The sequence below is a fragment of the Salminus brasiliensis genome, chromosome 25 (genome assembly GCF_030463535.1).
Source record: "Salminus brasiliensis chromosome 25, fSalBra1.hap2, whole genome shotgun sequence".
Lineage (NCBI taxonomy): Eukaryota > Metazoa > Chordata > Actinopteri > Characiformes > Bryconidae > Salminus > Salminus brasiliensis.
The window spans coordinates 25,549,104-25,560,936 of record NC_132902.1 but is presented as its reverse complement, the minus strand read 5'-3'; the positions used below and the strand labels follow the sequence as shown (position 1 = coordinate 25,560,936).

Here is an 11,833-nt window from a genome sequence, read left to right as displayed (position 1 = left end):
TATACAGCACTGGGCAAAAGTGTTAGCCCCCCTAAATGAAAGTGAAGAGCTGCTCATCTGGTCAGTAAGTGTTTATCTGCTCAGTAAATCACTGATATTAGAATAAACACTAATACTAATATTCCTACAGAAAGTGGTGGTGGTTCTCCATCACTGTGTTCATCAGAACATCTATAAAGTTCTCCTCATGGAGCACATGAGCGTGCTGGCTGAGCTAAAGCCCCTCTGTAAAGTGTTCTGAGTGTAGTTTAACCTCAGCATCACTGTCATTGTCAGGTTTAGTGTATCTGGTTTTCCTAGAAGCAAACATGCAGTCATAAAATTAGTACTGATTAAAAATATTTGGAGCATTTCACAGCCAAGGCCTAGATTTTATATAGATGTCACAAGACAACACTGTCCAAGCATCTGTACGTGACTGCCCTGGAGTACCAGTAGTGGTTCATTATTTTTGTCTGAAGATTTGAACTAGTGCACGAGGGTTAGTTTATATCTTAGTTGGGTTTAATTGAATATACTGCAGAATTTACTTTCATATATTTACAGTTTCAGAAATCTTCTCTTTCCTGCAACTTCGTTCTGTAGAACCTCTGTATTATGCATCTTATTATCTGCAGGACTGTCCCAGACTGTGACTGATGATCATGTACTCTGTAATTTACTCTTTTCCTTCTGATAGTTATAATGTTTATTAAAGGAAGCAGTTATCTTTGTCCGATGTTCTTATTCTCTCTGAAACCACATTTTAATTTCTCATCCTTTTCATTGTCAAGGTCTGCAGTGGCCTTAAGCTTTTGATAAAACTATGATACACTGTAAATATATTTTAGAAAAAAGTATATAAAATATATATAGAATTATATACAAAGAGGGTTACAAAGAATGTTTATTTATGGTTTCACATTTTATTTTATCAATCAAAAGCAAACACCGCCATCTGCTGGATTGATTTTCTACATTAACATTTACATGCTGTTGACCAGCAGATGTTTCTGGAGTGCACAGTACACAAACACCTCCAACATCAAATCTATCAGTATTTAATATATCCACCTTACTGCCCCTTTAACTCTTCCATCCTTCCACTCTTAATCCCAGCGAGTTGCAGCTGTGTGACTGACATTCTGGGGTCACTACATAAGGGAAACCCTCGAATGGTCAGCCATCGCAACTCAATGCTTTTCATGGTAAGAAAGCATCTGATTTACCTCATTAACTGAAACAGTCTTTGTGATGTCCACATGAAGCAGTGGAGCTCAAGTGCTGTAGGCTGAATTGGTGGACATAGGTAAATACACTGATTTCCAGAACGGCATTCTCAACAGGCCTTAATTACACCTTAATTTATTGTATTTGTGTAAACATGGAAATCAGAACTACTTACCAGCACTGTGGCCTGTTTGGTGACATGGTGTGTACTGCACTCAACATGGGCCAGAGGAAGCGAAGCAAAGAGTTGTCTCAGGACATTAGAAAGAAAATTATAGACAAGCATATTAAAGGTAAAGGTTATAAGACCATATCCTAGCAACATGATGTTCCTGTGACTACAGTTGCACATATTATTCAGAAATTTAAGATCTATGGGACTGTAGCCAACCTCCCTGGACGTGGCCGCAGGAGGAAAATTGATGTCAAATCAAAAAGACGGATAATACGAATGGTAACAAAAAAGCCCAGAAAAACATCTAAAGAGATTAAAGGTGAACTTCAAACTCAAGGAACATCAGTGTCAGATCGCACCATCCATCAATGTTTAAGCCAAAGTGGACTTCATGGGAGACGACCAAGGAGAACACCATTGTTGAAAACTAATCATAAAAAGGCCAGACTGGAATTTGCCAAATACACGTTGACAAGCCTCAAAGCTTCATAGTTGTTAAACTTTTTTTAATGATCTGCTCCACAAATGAGACATTGAAAATGGGGAGAGTGTTTAAGCTGGTTTGACTGTTTCTAAAAAGTAAATGATGCATTTTTAACCAAAAGCAAAGTAGTGCAGCCTACTGCATGGATTACGCTTTGCATTTTCATGCATTTGACCAGCAGAGGTCACCAGTGTGGCTTCAGGTACTGGGAAAAAGAAAAAGGTCTGAAAAGGAGCTGAGGTCTGAAGACGATCAGATAGAGGTCTGGAGAAGATCAGATAGACTAGAGGTCCGAAGATGATTAGTTAGAGGTTTGGAGATGGTCAGATAGAGTAGAGGTCTGAAGATGATCAGATAGAGGTCTAAAGAAGATCAGGTAAAGTAGAGGTCTGAAGAAGATCAGGTAGAGGCCTGGAGAAGATCAGACAGACTGGAGGTCTAAAGAAAATCAGACAGAGTAGATGTCTGAAGAAGATCAGATAGAGCAAAGGTCGGAAGAAGATCAGATAGAGCAGAGGTCTGAAGATGATCAGATAGACTAGAGATCTGAAGAAGATCAGACAGAGCAGAGGTCTGAAGATGATCAGATAGACTAGAGATCTCACAAGGGGGACCAACCCATCCTCCTCTGATCAGAACTATTTATAAATTATTGGCAAAAGTCACTAAACACCACTAAGAAGACTGTTCTACTGATCAGGTGTCCAAAACAATAATAATCATGGTGTAGTAGAACTTAATATAGTCATGGCAGTGATGATAGTGATACTTAATAATATTAATAATAATAGTGGCAGATAGTGCATTTGACCAGCAGAGGTCACCAGTGTGGCTTCAGGTACTCGAAAAAGAAAAAGGTCTGAAAAGGAGCTGAGGTCTGAAGACGATCAGATAGAGGTCTGGAACAGATTAGATAGACTAGAGGTCCGAAGATGATTAGTTAAAGGTCTGGAGATGGTCAGATAGAGTAGAGGTCTGAAGATGATCAGATAGAGGTCTAAAGAAGATCAGGTAAAGTAGAGGTCTGAAGAAGATCAGGTAGAGGCCTGGAGAAAATCAGACAGACTGGAGGTCTAAAGACAATCAGACAGAGTAGATGTCTGAAAAAGATCAGATAGAGCAGAGGTCGGAAGAAGATCAGATAGAGCAGAGGTCTGAAGATGATCAGACAGAGCAGAGGTCTGAAGATGATCAGATAGACTAGAGATCTGAAGAAGATCAGACAGAGCAGAGGTCTGAAGAAGATCAGATAGATCAATGAGTCAACTGATTATGTGAAGGGAAATCAACATGCTGACGGAGTCCAAAGCATTCAGAGACATTAGTTTTCAGAACAAGTCAGGGTGGTGTAAAGGTACAAGCAGAAGCCATTTAAACTCCAGCCCAACATCCACTGAGTCCACTGATCTTACAGTCTTCTCCCAAATCACCATGATCCGAACTAACTACCTAGCGCCCAAACTTTTGCATGCCACTGTATTTTACAACTGCCGTTGTCACAAAGCAGCTTTACAGAATCAGTAATCAGAAAGATGACAAAATATTGACAAGACATGAAACATAAGACCCCCAGTGAGCAAACCAAAGACCACAGTAGAAGGAAAAGGAACTCCCTCAGAGCTGGAGGAAGAAATCTTGGAAGGCACCAAGACTCACAAGGGGGACCAACCCATCCTCCTCTGATCAGAACTATTTATAAATTATTGGCAAAAGTCACTAAACACCACTAAGAAGACTGTTCTACTGATCAGGTGTCCAAAACAATAATAATCATGGTGTAGTAGAACTTAATATAGTCATGGCAGTGATGATAGTGATACTTAATAATATTAATAATAGTAGTGGCAGATAGTTTTAGAGTCCATGTAGATTTTAGCATAGTCATTAGGCAGGTAGCAGTGGCAGGAGGGCATGCAGCTGGTCTTGCACGAGTGGTTGGGGGGCTTGGTGGTCGGACTGGTTGGTGGCAGCTGGTCTGACGCTGGTAAAGGGGACCCCAGCGCTCAGTCTTTCAACAGGTCGGGCTGAATGAGCGGTGAAGGTAAAGAGACCGTTCTGAATGGATTTGTGGAAACAGAGAACGTTGGGCAGTATCAGAGTGTGGATGACGACTTGAATGGGTAGGTCTGACTATAAGGTAACAGAGATAACCTGAGTAATCACATGTAAGTGCACTGTAAAGATGAACTGTAAAAAGACTGTGAGAAATATGAGAGACTATGCTGGTGTGTGAGAACAGCACTTTGTGGTTGCGGAGAGGAAATAGCAGGCCAGACCATACAGCTCGACTGAGTTTAAAGCATTAAGCAGTTCCTTTTCACGTCAGACTTTTCACCGTCTCACAGCAAGATGATTCTTCCTCTCCTACTAGCTTTTCTCCAGGTGAGGAAACGTCTCAACTAGAATTTCATGCTAATGTTTATAGAGATATTTATTTTACAGATCTTTTTTTATATATCTTTTCAGATCTGGATCATTGTTGCTGATCTGTCACCATTCCAGGACCACAAGGGTCCCAGCGCTAAAGATTCGACACAGCCACTTGCTGGTATGCAGTTTTTATTGTAGTATGTTTATTCTTATACCTCCTGACACTGTGAAAAGTATACATTCATGAGGAACATTTCAAAGTTCTTCAGTTTAAAGATGTGGTGGAACCTCTCAAGGTGCTTTGAGGAACCTTCAATAAAAAGTTATTAGCAGAAAAGGGTTCCTCAAAGCACCTTATGAGGTTCCTCCACAGTTTCAAAATGAAGAACCTCCAAACGTTCCTCATGGATCTAATTATTTTAACAGTGGATGTCTATATTTAGTATGTTTGTTTATTTAGAGATCATTTCCCTAAATCATAAAATTGCAAAAATGATAAAAAAGATATATTATATTTATGTTGGAAGCAACAACTGTCAACATCTGTATGTGTTTATCTTTGTTGTGTGTTGTGTTGGATAAAAATGCAATCAAGCTTGTCCAACCTGCAACCCAGCTGGTCCGATTCTTGAGGTTCCAGATTCATCAGCAGGACTGAGAAGGAGAAAGAGAGAGTGGGTGATTCCACCAATCTCTTTATCAGAGAATCTTAGAGGCGTTTTCCCCAAGGAGATATCAAAGGTATGTAGAGATGATTCCTAATTAAACTCTTCTATTTTGTACTGAATTCTCTCCTCTGTAATCAGATCAAGTCCAGTCTTTCTAGGGAAACTAAGATGGTGTACAGCATCACTGGTGAAGGAGCAGACCAGCCTCCAGTGGGACTTTTTACCGTAAACAGAAACAATGGTTCACTCTATGTAACAAAGCCTCTAGACAGAGAAGCCAAAGATAAATATGTGGTAAGAGACTCAGGTTCTCCTCGCTGAAGCTCTACACTAGAAATCCCCCCAAACCTTCATTTAACAGCTCTGTATTCTTCTGCTGCTTCCAGCTTCAAGTTCATGCTGTTTCACCTGATGATTATGGTGTTAAAGAAGTTCCTATGGAGGTTATCGTCACTGTGATTGACCAGAATGATAATAAGCCCATCTTCACCCAAAACCCTTTCCTTGGCAGTGTTCCAGAAGCTTCAGCTAAAGGTAGCTTTATTCATTTAGACAAATATCTGCTGTTTATATCATGATGGTTTTAATGATGGTCTTCATCACATCTCTCTTCCTGAAGATTTTGAGTTCATGACGGTCACAGCCACTGATGCAGATGATCCTAACACTGCTAATGCTGATATCAGATACTCCATCATCAGTCAGAATCCACAACAGCCAAATCCAAGCCTGTTTGACATTAACCCGGTCACTGGAGGGATTCGAGTGAAGTCTGGAGGTCTGGACAGAGAGGTGAGGGCAGAAATCAGGGTTCTGAGTGTTGGGTTGGGCTGGAATGAGGTAATGAAGCAGTTTCAGTCATGAACATCATCTCTTTCAGAATTATCCTGAGTACACCTTGCTGATTCAAGCTGCAGATTTGGAGGGAAACGGCCTCGTAACCACTGGAACAGCTGTGATTACTGTAACGGACAGCAACGACAATGCACCCCAGTTTGAAAAGACCTCGGTAAGATCTCCTGCTTACAGATACGTTAATTGTCAGCAGGGCTTCATTGAACAGTTACTTAGGTACTTACGTCCACTGCCACGGTCATTGTGAATGTTCAGGATGTGAACGAGGCTCCAGTGTTTGACCCAGTGGAGAAGATCATTTCTAAACCTGAAGATCTCGCGGTTGAAACTGAGCTAACCGTTTATACCGCCACTGATCCAGACACAGCGAAGACTCAGACAGTGACGTAAGAATTTACGCGTCAAGATTTCCTCATTGCCGTCCATACTTTACCTTCATGGGAACACTGATAGTACTGTATGATGCTGGGTTGCAGATATCGTGTAGGCGCTGATCCTGCTGGCTGGCTGAGTGTTGACCGAGAGACTGGACTGATCAGAGTGAGGAGCCCCATGGACAGAGAGTCTCCTTTCATGAAAGATGGCAGATACAAAGCTCTGATCTTAGCTGTGGATGATGGTAGGTCTGTTTCCTGGTTCTCTGTCTGAAGGAAGTGTTTTAATGGTGCATCGTCCTCCTAAAGGCCTTCAAAATCTCTGATCCAGATCCAGTTCCAGCTACCGGTACAGGAACCCTTGTGATCGCTCTGGAAGATGTGAACGATAACACTCCTGTTATTGAAGAGAGAGAGATCAGAGTGTGCAATAAGGAGTCTACTCCAGTCCTGCTGTCTGTGACGGATAAGGATGGACCTGGATTTGCTGATCCGTACACTGTGGAACTCCAGGGAGACAGCAGGATAAACTGGACCGCCAGGATGGACGAAACCAGTAGGTTTTTACTGTTTTTAGGGAATACTGTTTTCTCTGATTGGCCTTTAGTGTTTGTGAACTTCTGTAAACTTTTCTCCTTTCTGCAGAAACTGGAATAATCCTCACACTCAAAACAGCACTGAAACCGGGAGAGTACAACATTATTCTGAGGGTGTATGATGCCAGCAAACTCTTCCAGGACAATGTCATCCAAGCTACAGTATGTGACTGCACTGGAGAATACGAAAACTGCCCCTTTATCATTACTCAGCATATGAATAATTACTTTTGCTTAAAGGTTTAAACAAATGCCCTTTTTACTTAATTTAATACACAGAACAATATATACACAGCACTGTGCAAAAGTGTTAGCCCCCCTAAATGAAAATGAAGAGCTGCTCATCTGGTCAGTAAGTGTTTATTTGCTCAGTAAATCACTGATATTAGAATAAATACTAATATTTCTACAGAAAGTGGTGGTGGTTCTCCATCACTGTGTTCATCATTAAAACATCTCCAAAGTTCTCCTCTCTCATGGAGTCTAGTATTATTTAGAGTTCTCCTCAGATCAACACATGGTTTGGTGGTAAATCAGGGCCTAATGATGGTAAATCAGGTGAGCTGCTGCTGCTGCTGCTGGAGTTGAACACATCCTCCACGCTGTGCAGGCTGGACTGGGGGGCGTCCAGGAGAACCCTGGAGGAACCGAGCTCTGTTCTTCAGACTAGCTCACCGACAAGATCTCACTACTTTCTTTCTTCAGAACGAGAAGCTCTTGTTTCTCCTTTTTACTGGATTTATCTTCACCTGCTTTATCTGTTCTGATGGGATCCAAATCTCTCAGACCTTCTATAGTAAAAGCTCTGCTGAGAGACAGGATTTAGAGGAATGGGATTAGGGGCCTAAAACTTTTACACAGTTGCACTGTGTATATATTGTTGGTTTATTTACAGATTTCTTCCCTTTCCTGCAATTTCATTTTGTAGTACCTCTAGATTACCTATAGTGCCGTTTCATCTAGACTGAAGAACTGTTCCAGACGGTATCAATCAAGATCATTTACTCTTACTTATAAAGGTTAGAAAACTAACTTTATTATTTTACCACATTTTATCATTAAATAAACCATTAAATAAAAGAAAACACTGCCTCTTATTGTTCTCTCTGGAAGCACATTTTATTTTTCACATCCATTTCTACAAACTGTAAAGCTTTTCCACCTGGTCTTTAATAAATGCCTGAGGTAACACTGGTACATACTGGCCCTGTCCAAATACTTACACTTGCAACCTGTATCCCAAGGTGTAAGTGTTAAGTTACCCATTACCCATTGTAATGTTCCAAAGAGAATCAGACGCTCACAAATGCTGAAATAGGAAAGAGACTTTACTAATAGAGACGTAATCCAAGTTTGTAGTCAAAACACAGTCCAAGGTCAATTCCAAAGTGAAGATTAAAGCAAACCGCAAAAACACAGATAGAAGATAGAAGTGTGGAGTCATATGACCTTCCCAAGGATTCTAGGAGATAGAGTCCAGAAGCTGTAAATTACTCCGGGAAGGCGTGACACCCATGTTCCACTGTAATTATTAGCAGAAGCACAGCAAAAACAGCAGCAACCATGAAACCCAACCCAACTCTCCAACACCTTGAACACACCCCTTTCACCCACCATACTTTCAGGAAAGTCTTCGAGCTTAGGGTGAATTGGGACAGGGCCGCTGAGTCTTTCCAGAACTCCACTCTCCATATAAAGTGCCCATATGGTGTCTGAATGGGTAGCCCAGCCAGAAGCCAGAAAGTTTTGTCAGTGGGTTCCATGTTGGCCCCACATATGGATGCCCACCAGGATCCACCAGTAATGGAACCATGAGGGGTTAAACATGGGCCCCATCTGGGTTGTACACTGCCCATGGGGTCTGGATGGGGTGTAATTTGGAAAGCCCAACTGGGTCTCAGTAACAAAACATTTACCTAGCCCATGTTACACACAGGGGACTCCCACATGTGCGTGCTGGCTGAGCTGAAGCCCCTCTGTAAAGTGTTCTGAGTGTGGTTCAATCTCAGCACCACTGTCATTGTCAGTGTGTCTGGTTTTCCCAGAAGCAAACATGCAGTCATAAAATTATGTACTGATTAAAATATGTGTAGCATTTCACAGCCAAAGTCTAGATTTTATATAGATGTCATAAAGCACAGCTTATATAGCATTGCTTATATCACACTGCAAACACAACAGCAAAAGAAAAACAGCAGAAGGAGCAAGAAATAAAATAAACACTCCAGAATATACTGTATAAATAATGTGATTAAAGATTAAATGGGAAGTACCATCTTGCAGATATTGGTTTCAACTCCTGCAGCAGCCTTCTGGTTAAGAGGCTGGTACAGTAGTTAACCCTGCTGGAGATACAAGCATGGATGAGTTCCTCTAGGTTTTTTTTTTAGGACACTAAGCTTTTGTTTGTGACTATGTTGTCATACATTGTTTTTCATACTCAGTGTCTTTTGGCCTAATGGCAGCATATGCAGATTAACCCCTCAAACAGCCAATGGCTCACTGGCAGGCCAAAGGTGTTATTACAAACTTCTATTACCAGAGAATAGCCTCACCACTTTGTACAGACTTCCTTGTAGTTACTGAGTAATACAGCATAGTGTGTAATAAGCCTTTCTGCTTTAAGGGGTCAAACTAAAGGGGCCCAAGAACTGATCCTTGAGGGATTACGCTTGTCATCAAGAAAAAAATAAGAGCAAACTACATTTATTCACCAATGAAAAGCAAAATATCGCCATCTGCTGGATAGATCGTCCACATTTACACGCTTTAGACCAGCAGATGTTGCCAGAGTGCACAGATTCAGGTAGTGCTCAGAAAGCCTCATAGGTGGGGAAGAAAAGCCACATTTTATTGGTTCAAGTTGACACAAACAATTTCAAATACATCATACGTCCAAATATATCAAATCCATTTGACCACTTCTTTTAAGCCGTGCGAGTTACAGCTGTGTCACTGACCTTATATGGTAACGAAATTATAATAACTGTGTTCTAAATTTCTTCACCCGCTGGTCAGCCATGGCCAAGGCTTTGTATTTTCTGTTCTGTTGTTTGGTAGGTCGGTCAGATTTGTTTAGCTTTAGGTTATCTGTGTTTTGTTGGTTATTGTCTTGTCTTCAGAAAAGAAGTACAGTCAGTACACCCCTCACATTCCTGCAGATATTTAGGTATATCTTTTCATGGGACAACACAGACAAAATGTCACTTTAACACAATGAAACGTGAGTCTGTGTGCAGCTTATATAACAATGTAAATTTATTCTTCCCTCAAAATAACTATACAGCCATTAATGTCTAAACCACCGGCAACAAAAGTGAGTACACCCCTTAGTGAAAGTTCCTGAGGAGAGTTCCTCTCTAGTGACTTCATCAGATGAGAAGTCAGTGCCACCGGCCTGTAGCTGTTTTGTGTGGCCACTATTATTTTCCAGAACTGCCTTAACTCTCCTGGGCATGGAGTTTACCAGAGCTTTACAGGTTGGCACTGGAATGCTTTTCCACTCCTCCATGACGGCATCACAGAGCTGGCGGATATTCGAAACTTTGCGCTCTTCCACCTTCCGCTTGAGGATGCCTTAAAGATGTTCTATTGGATTTAGGTCTGGAGATATGCTTGACCAGTCCATCACCTTTACCCTCAGCCTCTTCAATAAAGCAGTGGTCGTCTTGGAGGTGTGTTTGGGGTCATTATCATGCTGGAACACTGCCCTGCGACCCAGTTTCCGGAGGGAGGGGATCATGCTCTGCTTTAGTATTTCACAGTACATACTGGAGTCCATGTGTCCCTCAATGAAATGTAACTCCCCAACAGGTTTGTTTAGAAATTAAGTCAATGTGTTTGCAGCATAGAGTCTCTTTTTATTGTTGCAGTCTGACCTAGACCAGGTCATGGCATTGCTTTAAGTGAATCATTTTCTTTAATTACATCTTGTTTTCAGACCTTTGACCTCAGACCTCAAAATTTGCTAAACATTAGCAGTGAATTCCTGCAAATAAACATTAAGGTGTTCGTCTCGATGAAGCGATTCCACAACATCTCTGTCTGTACATCCATTCTCACAGGATCAGTACTGAAGCACTTAAAGCCTTCACATAGTCTTTCAGAGTTCCACACTCCCTCCTGAAGCAGCATCAGCACAAGAACCACTCATCAGGAGCTCCATGGAATCAAGAGGCCATTCAGCCTCACATAATTATTATCTGCAATATTTTCCACTCTAATGTGCAATTAAGGGTCAATGTGCAATTTACTGTAAATAATCTGTTATATTCACAGGTAATAATCTGATAGATTTGTATGATTTATATTGTGTATTTACTGGTAATGTATCGTATCTTAAGCCTAAGACTGATTCTGGAGCAGGAAAAACATCTTCTCTAAAGTGCTAAATCACACTGGACCAGATACGGGTTCAATCAGAGCTGTAAATAAAGCCCACTGCAGTCTCTACAAAGTCCAAAGACCATCTGTACTCACATACTATGCTGATCATTGCAGCTCCACAACACGTAATGTCCCATTTGTAAACAGTGTTGTGTAAGATATCTGAGAAAATAAATAAAGCCAGTATCATGCTAACATTTCACAACCCTGTTTTTGCAGAGAGCAGACCAGTCCTATAAAGCCTGAGCGCTGACATTCAGAACTGCTGCAGAACTACTGGATTCTACAATGATAGTTTGCCTCCTCCTAGCTTTACTCCAGGTGAGAATGTTCACTACATCCTGTCTGCAAATGTTTTTTTGTTTGTTTGTTTTTTTAATGAAAAATCTTCTTATCTGTAAATCACTAATATTAGAATAAACTACAGAAGGTGGTGGAGGTTCTCCATCACTGTGTTCATCATTAGAACATGTTCAAAGTTCTCCTCTCTCATGGAGTCTAGTATTATTTAGAGTTCTCCTCAGATCAACACCTGGTTTGGTGGTAAATCAGGGCTTAATGATGGCAAATCAGGTGAGCTGCTGCTGCTGCTGCTGCTGCTGGAGTTGAACACATCCTCCACGCTGTGCTGGCTGGACTGGGGGGCGTCCAGGAGAAACCTGGAGGAACCGAGCTCTGTTCTTCAGACTAGCTCACCGACAAGATCTCACTACTTT

The 11,833-nt window shown here is 41.3% G+C and overlaps 1 protein-coding gene across 1 annotated transcript in view; it reads left to right on the top strand.

The window, feature by feature from the left end:
• The first annotated feature begins 3,779 nt into the window (after positions 1-3,779).
• The window catches only part of LOC140548038 (uncharacterized), a 28,110-nt gene continuing 20,056 nt past the window's right edge, over positions 3,780-11,833 (top strand). The window contains exons 1-7 of the mRNA XM_072671388.1: positions 3,780-3,852; positions 4,834-4,979; positions 5,045-5,200; positions 5,293-5,440; positions 5,526-5,698; positions 5,787-5,915; positions 8,158-8,165. Of these exons, the coding sequence (XP_072527489.1) occupies positions 3,780-3,852; positions 4,834-4,979; positions 5,045-5,200; positions 5,293-5,440; positions 5,526-5,698; positions 5,787-5,915; positions 8,158-8,165 (833 nt within the window). The remainder of the gene's footprint in view (positions 3,853-4,833; positions 4,980-5,044; positions 5,201-5,292; positions 5,441-5,525; positions 5,699-5,786; positions 5,916-8,157; positions 8,166-11,833) is intronic.